This window comes from Phascolarctos cinereus, unplaced genomic scaffold, assembly GCF_003287225.1.
Source record: "Phascolarctos cinereus isolate Bilbo 61053 unplaced genomic scaffold, phaCin_HiC Scaffold_2;HRSCAF=192, whole genome shotgun sequence".
Classification (NCBI taxonomy): Eukaryota; Metazoa; Chordata; class Mammalia; order Diprotodontia; family Phascolarctidae; genus Phascolarctos; species Phascolarctos cinereus.
In genome coordinates this window covers 350,886,909-350,901,953 of record NW_027555625.1, presented here as the reverse complement: position 1 = coordinate 350,901,953, position 15,045 = coordinate 350,886,909, and the positions used below count along the sequence as shown (strand labels likewise).

The following is a 15,045-nucleotide window of genomic DNA, read 5'->3' as shown; positions in this document are numbered from 1 at the left end:
TCTAGTGGCTCCTGACTGCTTCCAAGATCAAACAGAAAATCCTGTTTAGTTTTTAAAACCCTTGACAACCTGACCTCTTCTTGCCTTTCCAGTTATTTTTACACTTTGACTTCCCTCCATCTACCCTGCATTCCAGTAACATTGGCCTTCCTTGCTGCTCCTTACACGACATACAATCTCCCGACGTTTCACCGGCTGTTCCCCATGCCTGTGCTCTTCTCTCCCCACCTCCACCTCCTGGCTTCCTTCAAGTGTCAATTAAAATCCCCCTTTCTACAGGAAGCCTTTCCCAATCTCCTTAATTCCATGCCTTCCCTTTGTTTATCATTTCCAGTTTATCCTGTATATTTCTTTTAAGTACATAGTTGTTTACATCTTGTCTCCCCCATGAGCTCCTTGAGAGCAGGGACTGTTTTTACCATTCTTTATATCCCCAGGGCTGGCACCAATGCCTGGCACATAGAAAGGGTTTAATAAATGTTGACTATAAAGCATAAATTTATCCTCATCTCCATTTTCTGCTATATTTCCACATAAAGGGCCATACTCATAGGATTCCTCTGTAAACATTTTTTAATAAAAACAATTCACATATTTACATATATACATGGGATCACATACATGATTTAGGAATGGATGGTATTTCAGACTTTAAAGCCAAGGCACATTCACTTCCCTCCTTAAGCACTGTGCAGCACACAGCACTTCCTCAAGCCCATTACTGAAGAGTTGGAGGGGGCACTGCCTCAAGGGACAGTATAAATAAATGTAGATGGTAAAGATTTTGGGGGGGAAATAGTGTGTACACAGCTCTGTGAGGAAAAATATTCACAGCCAATGTGAACTAGGATTCAGGAGAGGGCTTCCTCTCTATTAGAAAGTCTGGAGGAAGTAATATTGTATGTGATTCATTTTTCCTTCACATTTCACTGGCCCTCAAACATTTACACGCCAGCCCAACGGTCTTTAGGGGAAAGGGCTCATTTAGTGCAAATGATTATGAAATAGGATCATTTGGGTTTTTTTTAGTGCAAATGACTGTTACCAGTGGTTATTGCTGAACTCTCTTGTTCAGCACAGGAGCATCAAGAGGCCTGACTGAACTGACCCTTTCTTCCCTCAGCCAGAACAGGAGTTTGCCCAGACCTCACAGCCACTATATGTCAATGGGGCAGCCCAGAATATAGCAGTTGGGAGCTTACGAAGTGGGAAACTAATGAGTAGAAACAGAGTTGCAGACTGTGCCTTCACTGTCTTTCTGATATGCGTTGAAATCCTGATACCAGTCTTCTTAGGAGGCAGGTCCAGGCCCTCTTCTGACCCTCAGTTTCTTGAGGCTATGCAATAAAAGGGCTGTCTTCACCAGCCACCAAAACACTGCCCTGTGGGCTCACTGGAGGCAGAGGACGTGGTTACTGCCCACAGGAAATAGCCTGGATGTTGGGTGGTCTGACAGGTGTCAGCAGGGTGTCCATCCAACTTGTATCCAGGGTCCTCAGTTCTGTGAAGGCTCGATGTAAATTCAACTCAAAAACCTCTGCACGAAAAAGAGAAAGGAGGTGTGAGATTCGTCAGCCACAGGCTAAAAGGACAAAATCCTTTTTGCAAGACTTGCAAATTTAAGAGGCATGCCAATCACCTCTCTTAGAAGGCTCCCAGACCCTAAGGCTACTGCTCCATGGGTCCCAGAGGTATATGACCCAAATGTAATCAGCAGAAATAGAGAAGAGAAGGAGATACATGTTTCTCTACAAGAATTCTGTGTGTTTTGCCCAAGCTTGCATGCCAATGGGTGAGGGAGCATCTGGGAAAGCCATTCTTATTTTAGGGGCATTTCAGGAGATAAGAAACAGCAGCTATTTCTTAATCTGCCAGTGTTAGAGATATGGTTCGCACTGTGAAGACGTTTAGAATTGGAGATGTTTTGCTTCAGTTATTCTTTGAGATTTGCCCACTAATAATACCTCACATTTTGTCAATCTTTAGTTATAAAGCATCTTTGTTATCTCATTTAATCACTCAATTAACAAGCATTTATTAAACACCTATTTTGTGCCAGACTTTGTGTTAGGTGCTAGCACTACCAATTCCCTCAGGGAATTTACCTTCAGGGGAGTCAGACCAAGTGAAAGCTAAAGAGAGTGTAGGGAGAGCACTAGTAGCTGGGGGACCAGGAAAGGCTTCATGTATTAGGTGGGACTTGAGCTCCAGGCCATGGGGAACAAACAGCCAGTGAGAAGGAGTAGAGACAGGAGATGAGAGTGGCTGAGAAACAATAAGGATGGTATGGCTGGTCCACGGAGTATAGGGCAGTAACATGGAGTAAGAAAAGCTAAGTAAGGGCTAGGTTGTGAAAAGCTTTGAATGCCAAACAGACAAATTCCTATCTGAAACTCGAAGTGACAGGGAGCTCCTGGAAGTTATTGAGTTGGGGAGTAGCCTGCACTTTAAGGAAAACACTCTGCAGAGGATGGGTTGGAGTGGAGGGACATCAGACAGGGAAACCAGTTAGGTTTCTGCAATAACCCAGGCAGCAGGGGATAAGGGTCTCAACTGGGGTGGTGTCTGGGTGAGTGGAGACAAATGGAAAGATGTGAGCCTCCTGACGGCATGGTAAGGTGGCAAATACAAATTTTATCATCCCTATTCTCTGAAGAAGGAAACTGAGACTTGCCCAAGGTTACAGAGCCATGAAGCCTCATCCTCTCCTTGGGGGCCTCCCTTCTTCCCCAGGACTTTGAGCCTGAGGTTCTCCCTACCTCCTGACCCGTCCACGTCGCTCTCCTCTTCCTTTAAGTTGAAGTTACTGTGGAGAGGCTGGGTGCCTAGTTCATTAAGCAGATACCCTTTTCCATCGACATCAGTCTGCTGCCACTCTGACTGTTCTATTAGCTGGAAGGGATAAGAAAGGAAGGGGTTATCCTGTGTTCTTGTTTCCCCGTAGTCTCCTTGACAAATCAAAGTGCCCTTGAGAAGGGACCAATACCCAGGACCAGTGCTGTGGCCTCAGACTCAGCTCTTGAAGCCTAGTGCATAAGGGGCCTTGAATGACAACATTCCCTCAAGCCATGGCAAAAACCTAAATGGCCAGCCCGCTACACTGACCCATAGGCTTATTAACTCCCTAATACGTTATTCATTCTCTCCATGGCGTCCTTTCCACTGAGCTCTACCAAGAGTGTGGAGTTCATCTTCAAGTCATAATGTCAGAGTTGGAAGGTACTTTAGAAATCTAGTCCAACCCTTCATTTTCCAGATGGGGAAGCTGAAGCCAAAGAAGAGTGACTTGCCCAAGGTCATACAGATAACAAGTGACAAAATCAAGATTTGAACTGAGGTCATTGGACTCAGTAGTCTTAACACTACCATGCTATGGTATTTTAGCTTAATTAGATGAGCTTAATTAGATTAGATATCAAACAAGATCAGAAGTGAAATATAGGTAGCTTCGATCACATCACTCCTTTGCTTAAAAGGCTTCAGTGTCTCCTTGTTGCCAACCACGCTCTACACTTTCGAAGGCCTGCTGAACATCTTCACCTGGTTGTCCCACAGAAACCTTAAACTCCCCATGTCTAAAGCTGAACCCCATCTTTCCTAACACCATTATTTCTCTCAGTGGAACCTTGCCCTGCCAGCCTCAAAGATTCTTGGGGCTAGGAGGCCTTTTTGGACTTTTTCCTGCTCCTCATTCTGTTGATCTCTTCAGTTGTCAAGGTTTTAATGTTCACAGTATCTTCTGCACCTGGCCTCTGCTTTCTGTATAACGGCAACTACCTAAGTTCAGTCTGCGTATTTTCTCCCCTGGACTATTGTAATAGCGTCCTGGTTTGTCTCCTCACATTCTAGCTTTCCTGCCTTTACCTGCTGATCACAGAACTCCTCAACTCAAAATCCTTCAGTGTTCCGCATTGCTTACCAATGAAATTTGAAACTCCAGAGCCTTCCAAATTCTTCCCTAATCTGGCTCCAGCTACCCTCTCAGCCTTATTTCATCTGTTCCACATACTCTTATCTATGTGGTGGCCAAACTGAGTTTCTCTCCCCCAGTCATTCTCAACTTCTTGCCCTCTCTGGTTTCCATGCATTCCATGGATTCAAGGTATATAACCTCATGCTTTGAATAGACTCCCTGACCTTAACTCTACCTCCATCCACTCACATCCCTCTTTTTCTTCCAGACCTAACTTAGGTGTTCCTTCCTCTGCTCTGACTCCCTTACCACCCTCAGCTCAAGGCTGAAATAGTCCCTTCCTCCTTAAGGGACTGAGACTCAGTGACCTCTAAATTTCCTCCAGCTCTATCTACTATCCCAAATAATTTCCCATAACACCTTGTATGGGCTTTCCCACAGCTTTTATCACACTGTGTTATGCCAAAGGCAGTCATTAGCTCTGTGTGTCTTTTCCCTTCACTAGATTATAAGCTTCCTCCCTTCGCTAGACTGAAAGCCTGTATCTTTTCTATGCTTGTAAACTCAACATCTAGAAGTAATAACTCATGTTTATGTAGCGCTTTACATTTTACAGACTCCCTTATGTGCATCATCTCTTTTTGAGCTTTGTAATAACTCTGTGACATAGGTGCTGTTATTATTTCCATTTTACAGATGAGGAAACAGCATCAGAGAGGTTAAGTGACCTGTCCAGGGCCACACAGCTCCCAAGTGTGTGGGGCAGGATTCATACGTAGGTCTTCTGGATTTCAAGTCTAGCACTTTAGTCACTAGCCTGATGCCTCAGCCATGCTAGCCACTTAATAATGTTCATGGAATGAAATTTTTCTTTAGAAAGACATAAGTAGGTACACAAGTTTTCTGCGGGCAAGAAGAGATACAATCTTGCATTCCAAGGGCCAGAATTAAGCATTAGCCTACATTCCCTCAGTGCCCACTGACAAAGGTGGAGGAAGCTGGCTGAGGATTCAACATAGGCTGTGAACCTCAGAACAGGTTAGATTAACCATATGAAAGTAGTTGATATTTTCTCTCATTACTGCAATGCCCCCGCAATACAGAGCCTCTTTGCAGTTAGACAAAGACAGCAGAGAATTCCTGTAGTAATCTGTGTGTGCCTCTGTCTCTGTGGCAACAAACTAGCACGTGCCATTTTTTTTTCAAGAGACTTCCTTGTTTTTTGGTTTTTTTCCCAAGACTAACAAACTGCCACTTCCTTAAAGCTGACCATAAAAGCAGAAAGAGATTTTTACCTTGATGATGTCCTCAGGTAGTTTTTCCTCCTCCTCCTCGTCCGTTGCTAATGTATTGTGGTGAAGGGTAGAGAAAAGGTGGTTTTTGAGTCATGTCTGCACTCTCCTTGGGAAGCCAGCCCCACCAAACTCTCCCTACACCCAATGGGACAATGCACACCAGCCTCCTAACAGCTCGGGCTCACAGGCTGGACTGACCGGACTCCAGGAAACAGTCCTCACTCGGGAACCTAGTCTGGGCAGTCAGATTCCTGGAAGCCAGTCACTGTTCCTACCCCATCTTCTCCATGTTGGAAGAGGGATGTACCAGTGACAACCTACAGAGAAACCAGAGAAACAAGCTGCCTCCCTCCTAAGCCAAACCTTTGTCAGTGCTACCAATAATTCCCTCTCAGAGAGGGTTTCTTTACCATGTCCTCTCCCTCCCTCCCATGCCTACTGTAGTCCACCCTGGCCTGTAATGCCAGGATATCTCTGCTGCCTCATATCTTCCCGGCCTATCTTTGAAGCTTCCCAATAAAAAGGAAATGCTAACATTTCCCTCCTGGGCACCGATCCTATTGGGACACTCCAGGGAACCTTCTAGGAAACCTTGGCAGAAAATGGGAATCCTAAAGTGCTGTCTGTGGTCAAGACCAGGAGTAGCTGTATGGGTCCCAGGAGATACAAACCATCAGAGCTAGAAGGCATTGGCGACACCTGGAAGGGGTACATGTCATTGGTGCTATCAGGGATGATATCCATTGAGACTTGCCAGTCCGGGAGAGTGCTGCTGACATCACAGGAGGAGAGATCTGGGGAATGGGTAAAAGCCAGGAATCAGAACTTCAGATCTGTGCAAAAGATCACAGCTCTTCCCATTCACAGACTCAGATAATCTTAGCATTAGAAGGTCAATCAGACCAACCCGTAGCTGAAAAAAATATTCCCACTAAAGCAGGCCAGGCCTGCACAACAGACAGCCCACCACGGCACGCTCTCTCCTGTTTGTCATGTGACCTGAGACAACCAACCACAGTCAGTTTGTCTCCAGTAACCTTTACTTGGAAAGTGAGCCGCTAAAAATCTACCTCTGGCCCAAAGAAGGTTAGCCTATTTTAATTTTGGCCCTTACCTACTGCCAAGTTGTACAGGTCTGCACTAAAGCATACCCGGCAAATGGCCCATCTAACCTGTGCTCGAAGACTTCCAAAATGGCTACTTCCCTTGGCAGCCTATTCATTCCACTGTTGGACAGTTCTAATGTTTAGAATAATGTTTTTCCTAATTTCAAGCTCTTGTACAATTTCTAGCCATCGCTCCTGATTCTGACCTCTAGGACAAAATAGAACAAGGCTAACCTCTCTTTCATGTGACAGCCTTTCAAATATTTGAAGACAGGAATCATGTGCCCAGAGTATTCATTACTCCAGGCTAAATATCACAGGTCTTTCAACCAGTCTCATATGGCACAGACTCAAGGACTATCTACCATCCTGGTTATCTTCCTCTGGATGCTAACTAGCTCATGGCTATCCTAAACCGTGGCGCCCAGAATTATACAGAGTACTCTAGGTGTGGTCAAACCACAGCAGAGTACAATGGGACCACTCCTTCTTTATTCCTGGAAGCTATTCCTGCCCTAACTCAGCCCAACACTGGATTAGCCTTTTTTTGGCCACCATATCATGCTTATAACTCATACTGAGCTTGGAATCCACTGAGACCTCCAGATTTTCCTGTCCTAAGCTGTAGAAATATGACCCACATAAGATCTGAATTCACTGAAAAACACATGACCTTGAACCACAAACTTGACTGGTGATGATTCAGGACAATGTGAAATTGCCTAGGGTAGGGCACAACGTTTAAATTCCTAAGCACCAGCTCCTGGGTGCCTTTAGTGTCTAGTATATTTTGAATCCAAAAATAAATGGATCGACTTGGCTAACAAATAGCTAAGCACTAAAAAGAGCTTTGAGACCCCTTCCTTAGTAACAATGGTCTTGAGAAAAACCTGGGTTCTTGTCCCGCCTCTGCCTATTTAACTACAGTAGAATTATGACTAACTCCCTCCCCTCCAAGGGCCTTACTGGTCTCTTCTAGCTGAGGTATCACAGGACACTGAGCTCTGCGAGGCTGTCAGTTCCATCCTCAGGGCCACAAAGAGCAGGAAGGCTCTCACAAGTCAGTGGTGCACACGTTCCCTGACTCACCCAATGAAACCGAAGAGCTTTCCACCTCCATGTCCTGATCCATGTAAACCTGAGCTGTGTATCCACTGTGGTCATCGGGGAGAGTCAAGCTGCTAAGCCCATCCGACTGGGTATCAGGGCTGGATTCTGCATATGACTGCCGAGAACAAGAGATTCAGGCCCCTGCCTAGGGCTGATCTCCCACTTCCCGGAAGTCACCGATCAGACAGTCTCTTCAAGGAAATACCTACCTTTCTCTTGCTCTTGCTTCTGGAGTCTTTGGACGACTTGGATTTTCTCTCTGTGAAACATACGTATTGAGTGAGCATCTATACTCTCCTTGAATACAGCCTCCCTTCTCCATCCTATCTGCCCTTCCCCTCCTCACCTCCTCCATACCTTCCACCTAGTAGTATCCTCCCCTGTACCTTTCCGCTGGTTCTTAGTTAGAGGTGGGAGCATCCGGTACACTCTCACAGCTGAGCTGCCCTTGTTCCTGCTTTGGTCCTTCACTTCCTCTATGTCAGGGAGTGAATTCATGGCACATCGGAAATTGGCCTTCCACGTCTTAGGGTCTGGCTCCCTCTCCCCGGCTTTGTATCGGCCTAAAGAAGATAAAAGAAGGATGTCAGGATCATTGTGAAAAGGCAAGTGGAATGTCTTATATTTTCCCTGGGGAGACTTAGGCTCATTTTTGATATAGGCAGTGTCTGCTATGCCCCTTACAGTCTATTGTAAACCACTGTATGACCTTAGGTCATCCTGGCATGCTCGAAAACACCATATTTGCCTCCGTGCTTTGGCATTTCCTCATATAATACTCTCTAATTGTTTTACATGGGTACATTCTAAGCTCTCCAGCTTGATTATAAACTTCCTGAAGGAAGGGGCCAATCAGATTTTTAAAAACATCTAGCTCAATAACATAAGGGCTGTCAATAAATTCTTAGCTGGTTGGCTGATTAACTAATTGGATGGGTAAGTGGCTGGCCAGCAACATAAGGTAAGAAAGCCATGTCTACATGTTTCTATAGTATAGGAAAAAGCCCAGACTGGGCTGGGCACTGGGATCAGTCAGAAGAGATATTCCTTCAAGATGAGCAATGACAAGGGACCCTGATGAGGGACTCAAAGCAAAGAGAAACAGTCCTCTCTTTGACTAGAATGAGCTCTGAGCATTTTAAACAAATCCCATCCGTTTGGATCCATTCTCTGCATCATCGATGAGGTTTCCCATGCCGAAGGCCCAGCTCCAGGCATGGCACCTACCTACCTACCTGTGTGAATGGCCCAGCTCCGAAAAAGACAGGCATCCTTGTTGATGTCCCAGCCGTGCTTTGCTGCATGCTTCCATGGGATCTGGAAAGTCATCTCTTCCTGGAGTTTAAAGCAGAGCTCAGGATGAATATAAAACTGTACCTCTGTGGGTATACAAGTCACCAAGAAGCAGTAACATGCAAAGGCAAAGTATATAGACTAAGGTTGGAGCTATACAGTAACAAAACAAGGGGCAAGAAATTTATGTCAAGTATAAAATCGGAAGTTAATCATGATAGAACATTTCATCTCTTCCCAACTAGACCCCCATGATACGACTTGATGCTATTTGGCAAGTTCCTGAGCATATATGCTATATTCACAGCAAACCTACTCCTGCCTTTGACAAGGAACCCTCTGACCCTGGCTCTGGGCTTTGTCTGGATCCTTTTTCTGGTTACACAGTCGGATCTAAGTAGAGAGATGAGTGATGATACATTCTTTTGAGATGGGGTCCTCCTCTGAGCACAGTGATCCTCAATATCGTTTCCTAAACTGACAGATCCCCTTACCCCACACAACGACTGGCTGAAGAGTAAGAGACCCAAGTTAGAGTTCAGGTTCTGCTGCTAACTCGCTATCAGACTCTGAGCAGGTTGCCTCAACTCTCTGGACTTCAGTAAAATGAGGATACCTATCTCTGAAGGGTTTATGAAGGTCAAATGAGATGGTGTACATGACAACTTTGAAAAGTAAAAAATACAAGATGAGAGGCGGCATGGGGTAGTGGATAGATACAAGTGGGAGGGAACCCAGGACGGTCTGGGTTCAAGTACTCCCTCTGATATATACTGGTTGTGAGATCCTGACTAGATCCCGTAATCCCCTAATGTCCCAGGCAGTTCCCTTAAATTAAGGGAGATTATATAAACTGCACCAATTGCTGACTTGCATTGTAGAGGGAATTTCATCACAGGGGGTTCCCTATGCTGATGAAATCACAGGTCCAGAAAAGAAAATATAAGTTATTATTATGCACCTGCATTAGGAAAGAGCTAAGTAACTGATTAAAGGCTCATTCCTAGTCCTAAAGGTAGAATACACTTCTTCTGGCTGGCTCTTTATTCCTTACAACTCTCAGTCACAAAGTGTTCTTTGTCTATCTCCAGCACGAAGGGTGGGATTCTGCAGTGGCTAAGGCCAGTTTGAGGAGCTCAAAATGCTGGAAACGGATACCACTGGAAGTTGTTGGTTCGGCTTGGGTCTTGTATGTGCTAAAATGGGGGGAGGGGATGAGTGCCCAGGAGTCCCAAACATCAATGAGACCAGGTACCTACTTTGCACACTTATAGCATACTTCATAGGGTCTGGCCTGGGAAAACACATTCTTCTGCCACCCAATCTCTTTCCTCTCCCAGATCCGTTTGGATCTTTAGTTTATATAGCATGAGGTATTGGTTAACAGGAGAGGAGGAAAAAAAACCAAAACAGGTGGGGCTCTCACCTTGTTAATCCAGGTCAGGCCTGGGATTTGGTTGGAATTAATCTGCATCTCTAGCCAGGGTCTCATGCGCATTCTGGCAATGGGCATGTTGTCTGTGAAGCCAAGAAAAAGGCTCAGGTTTAACTGCTGAAGGAAGTAACTGCTCTACACACCCACCTCCATCCCACAGACACAGGGAGACACATATGCAGCTACAACACGAAGGGTGATGCATGCATAGTGAAGGGCAGTTAAGGCAAGAGGACATCCTTAAACACAGGGCAGACATTTAGAGTTCTGAGCTCTTCCCTTCTCAACAAACAGTCCAAAGGCATATGAGCCAAAGAAGGACAGGAAATGAAATAAATTGAGAATGTTGTAGAAGAGGAGATTAAGACCCACTTTTATGTTTAAATGCCCACCCTGTCTTTTTTCACCGATACAAAATTCTTTGTAAAGGTGGGGCCTTCATTTCATTTTCTAGGCCACCTGTTGCCAAGAAAAGTATCTCCAGCTATGAATTATCACCACAGAGAGGAACAGTCCACTCTCTCTCCACTCTGTTATTAACAAAACTAATCACTTTGGACAGCCAGAGATTTTTCTCCCTATTTTTCAAAGGGAGACTTTAGCATTTACTAAACAACTTCTCAAAACGCAGCTTTCTTGATCTGCCAGCCATCCTGCAGAGCGTTAACTATTTCTCCAGTCTCATTAGAACCCCCACCCCACCCACCCCCTTGTTCTAAGGAGGAGCTCTGCTTCCTCCAGGAAGCCCCTCCCAAGGCTGTTTTGGGAGTTCCAGTTCATCCCTGCAACCAGTCCCCCAGACCTTTCCCTGCAAGAACAGTTTGCCCCCAGCGGCCCTGGCATGGGGTCACTAGAGTTTGAGCCTATCCACTTGCTTCGCGGGGACAGGTGGCTTTGAGCTGGGTTTTCTGAAAGTTGTGGACTAGTCAGCAACTGGGCCATTCTTCCCAGAATTAGGGGGATGGGCAGGTTGGCCCTCTGTTGGCCTTCTCTTGGGGGCACGTGCAACACAGGCTCTGGTGGTGTAGCCACCCAGTGGCTCCCTGGCAGGGTAGTTACAGCCTGTGGCTGTCCTGGGGCAATGACCCTGTGCTCCTGGGGTTGGGTAGTTTCACGGCGACGTCTGCCCTGAGAAGCAGCCAGATATCATCACCTTTAGGCCGGGGCCAAATGATCGCAAATGATCCCTGGATCAGAGACTAAAAGCCAACGGCTTTCTGGCCTGAGGGCTTGGGAAGGGAAATGGTTGGGTGGAGGGAGGGTCAGCGCGTCCCGGCCTTTCCTCTCCGTGGGCAGCTAGCACCCCCTCCCTCTGGGCTGCTTGTCCTCAAACGCCCTCCCAAGGCCAAGCTCCTCAGGCACAGCAGAGAAGAGAAGCAGAGCAGAGCTCGACTCGGCTCGGCTCAGCTCAGCTCAGTACACAGCGCAGCAAGCTCGGCACATACACAGCAGCCCTGGGAACGCATTACAACTCAGCTCAGCAGCAGCGCCGACGCCGGGTTAGCTCTTTTGGTTTTTTTTTCTTTTTTAATGGTCTTCACTTCCTGGTCTAGGAGACGCGACGCCCAAGCCTTTAGTAGGAGCAATGTCAGGGGCGCCCTAGCTAGGAGTGCGCCCCTCCCCCTCCCCCAAAGGGTCAGCCCCCGGCTGCAGACATACACAGCTTTCCTACTTTCTGTCCCAGCGCTCTCTCCAGGTGCGAGGGAGGAGGGATGGGGTTGGGGGAGGGTAGTGTTATGGCCCAGGTCTCCCAGAAAAGGATGTGAGCTAGAGGCTCCATTTACCTGGATCGGGGGCCCACGCCGCCGTTGCCTTAGAAGTCTGGCTTGGAAAGCTGGAGCTCGCCTTGTCCCCAGTGTTCGCCCGCCTAGCTGTGGGCCCGCTGTCGCCTCCCGTGGGGCAGCTCCACGGGCTTCAAGCAGGGAAGGCTAATCTTGGAAGTCCGCGGGTCCTGCTCCAACTGTCCCCAGCCGCGGACAGTCAGCAGAGTCCGTGGCACGGAGTGTGCTCCCGGTCCTGCTCTTGGCCTCCTACCTCTTGGACGGCGCCTTTCGCACTGAGCCTAGGTCCTGGAGCCGGCCGCGAAGACTAAACATTGAGCGGGATTCCCCGCTCTGGGCAGAGCCGGTCCCCGCCCAATGGGGAGCCGCGCCACCGCTGATTGGCTGATCAGAGAGCATCATTTCGGGGAAATCAGGCCGTTGTAGAGCTAGAGGCTAGGGGGGAAGTACAGAACCTCTTTCCCTCCTCCCCAGCTCGCTTGCTACATCTCCCTTTGCCTTCCTCCCCCAGCTCCCCGCCTCCGCGGGCTACGGACACACCCCCAATAGGCAATCTGGCTTACCCAAGAGAGAAACCCTTTAGGCTCCAAGCTTCCAGCAGCCTGCCCTCAGGGAAAAGGAGGAGAGAGGCCATTCAGGAAAACCGTGCTCCTGATTTTTCATTTTCACACCAGGCTTTGGAATCCTGCACTTACTTCTACACAATTATCTTATTCCTCTTGCCATCTTTTTTCTGCACTTTCCGGACCAAGGTGAGAGAGCAGTCAGGGGTGTTGCCCCAGGGGGAGGGTGCTAAGCAGTGGTGCCAGGGACTCACCTTTCTCTGGAATGTAGTATCTGCCACCTTCAGGGTGGCCACAGAGATTGAAACCAGGAAAATCAGCAGAAGCCATTGTACCAGGCAGTGAAAGATCTGGAGTTTCTACTTCTTATCTTGCCCCCTGATTCCCTAAACGATATTAGAGTTGGATGGCAGATCTATCTATCTTATCTATCTATCTATCTATCTATCTATCTATCTATCATCGAATTAAACTTGAAAGTAGAAAACTTACAGTCCTGATTCTGTTACTCTACCTATATTGCAGTTATTGTGAAGAAAGTGTTTTGTGAATCACAGAACACTAGATATGAACTCTACAGGCAGCCTCTCTCCACTCACAATGTCTCTCAACTATAGGAGTGGCTTCAATCTACTGAACTTCTCCATCCCTAATGATCTGGGTGTTGAAGAGGCAAAGTAGGATGCAAGTACTTTGCAATTCAGTACAAATCCGGAGTAAAAAAATAATTTGTTTGGGGGAGACATAAGATTCCCCTCCCCCACCTTTCTCTTTTAGCAACTCCGCCAGCTTCAACTCTGTCAGTAAATGTTGATTAAGTGCCCGCAATGTGCTGGGCGCTGTGATAAGCACTGGGGATACAAAACTCAATCAATAAACATTTATTAAGCACCTACTATGTGCCACTTGCTGTTGTTCAGCCATGTCCACCTTTTCGTGACCCCATTTGGGGTTTTCTTGGCAAGGATAACGAAGTGGTTTGCAGTTTTCTTCTCCAGCTACAGATGAAGAAACTGAAGCAAACAGGCTTGTGTGACCTGCCTCGTGTCACACAACTACTAAGTGTCTGAGGCTAGTTTTGAACTCAAGTCTTCCTGACTCCAGGCCTAGGCTCTATCCACTGTGCCCCCTCGCTGTTCACAGTACTGTGTGCTCTGCCAAGCACTGTGGTGCTAAAGGACAGAGATACAAAAAGAGGTAAAAAACAGTCCCTGCCTTCAAGGAGCTCACACACTAAAGGTGGAACTCATAATCAGCTCCCAACACCTGAGTGAAGAGCTTCTCAGAAACATCAGGAGGTTGCTTTCTCCTCATTCTGGCATTTCAAACACTTCACATTTTGACTCCAACCTGCCTTTCCAAGCTTATTGCACGTCAGTCTCCTTCATACAGTCTGCTTCCCAGCTAAACTGGTGTTCTTGCTCTTCCTAGTACACAGCATTCCATTCCCCTTCTCTCCTTGTCCCTGGCCAGATGTACCCCTATACCTGGGAAGTTCTTCCCTTAATCCTCAGTTTCCTTCAAGGTTCAGTTCAAGTGGTCCTTCCTGCATGAGGCCTATCCTGATATCCCCCAGGCACTCAGTCCCTCTCCCACACCCAAATTACTGTATATTTATTTTACATCTATTTCATATTTCTTTATCTCTGTACATATTGTTTTCCTCCAATAGAATGTAAGCTCCTTGAGGGCAAGGACTGTTTCATTTTTGGCTTTGGGTACCCCAGCACCTCTCACAGTGGTTGTTGAATGTTGAATGAAATTGTAGAAGAACCTCTCTTGAAGAACCTTTGCCAAGGGGAGGAGCATAAGCCTTCAAACAGACTTGAAGACTACCTTGTTGGCCCTGGAGCCATCCCCAGAGGGAGAAAGCTCAGATAACTGATTGTACTTCAGAGACAAAAGAGGAAGGGTTGAAGCTTGTGCATACACAGACACGTTTGGCATGGAGAGTTTGTTGGAGGGCTTTAGGGGCCTGGGTATCCATGTGTGGATCTTAGTGTGGTACAGGGGAAAAGGGTACTGGATTTGGTGTCAGAAGATCTTCATTCAGATCCTACCTCTGTTACCACTGTTGTAATCTTCAGCAAGTCACTTCAGCTCTGTAGGTCTCGGTTTTCTTATCTGTAAAATGAAAGAATTGAACTGGGTAGCCCCAAAGGTTCCTTCCAATTCTAAATCTATGTTCCTATGAGGTGAGACTGGATGAGTCTTCTCTTGTTCTTAGCTATTACTTGGTGGCACCTCAGAAGGAGTGGTAATTGAGCCAAGTTCAGATCAGATTTCAGGCCAATAACATTGTTCTCACACAGTTAATCTCTGTGGTATTTGACTTCCTGATACATTGGGGTTGATCTTGCATTCAGATGACCCCAGCTGCCTAAGCCCTTCAACCTTCCAAGGAGTTGCTGCTGATTCATTAGTTGGCCCCAGAGACTTAGCTCATCATGTCCCTTACTTCAACCTCTGACTGCCCCTCTAAGAGCATTAGACTATTGTAATTTGTGGCCAGAAATACATATTTTTTCCCTTTTCCTTTTTCACTTGAT

The 15,045-nt window shown here is 46.7% G+C and overlaps 1 protein-coding gene across 2 annotated transcripts; it reads right to left on the bottom strand.

The window, feature by feature from the left end:
- Window positions 1-555: 555 nt before the first annotated feature.
- On the bottom strand, window positions 556-12,242 carry IRF1 (interferon regulatory factor 1). Of its 2 annotated transcripts, XM_020991138.2 has the most exons (10): window positions 11,937-12,242; window positions 10,144-10,235; window positions 8,660-8,759; window positions 7,811-7,987; window positions 7,634-7,683; window positions 7,404-7,539; window positions 5,880-6,002; window positions 5,209-5,255; window positions 2,760-2,892; window positions 556-1,537 (listed from the first exon to the last, which is right to left on the bottom strand). In XM_020991138.2, exons 2-10 carry the CDS (start codon window positions 10,228-10,230, stop codon window positions 1,413-1,415), a joined length of 978 nt encoding a protein of 325 aa, XP_020846797.1. In that variant the 5' UTR covers window positions 10,231-10,235; window positions 11,937-12,242; the 3' UTR covers window positions 556-1,412. The 2 variants fall into 2 exon arrangements, with proteins under 2 accessions (XP_020846797.1, XP_078006497.1); XM_078150371.1 differs by lacking the exon at window positions 10,144-10,235.
- Window positions 12,243-15,045: the final 2,803 nt, after the last annotated feature.

Bases quoted from the DNA above. Each gene is read 5' to 3' on its own strand.
- IRF1 (XM_020991138.2), bottom strand. From the start codon at position 10,230: ATGCCCATTGCCAGAATGCGCATGAGACCCTGGCTAGAGATGCAGATT. The intron at 7,684-7,810 runs GTACAGGGGAGG...TATGTTTCACAG, and splicing joins AACTAAGAACCAGCGGAAAG to AGAGAAAATCCAAGTCGTCC. The intron at 2,893-5,208 runs GTAAAAATCTCT...TATCCCTTCCAG, and splicing joins TACCTGAGGACATCATCAAG to CTAATAGAACAGTCAGAGTG.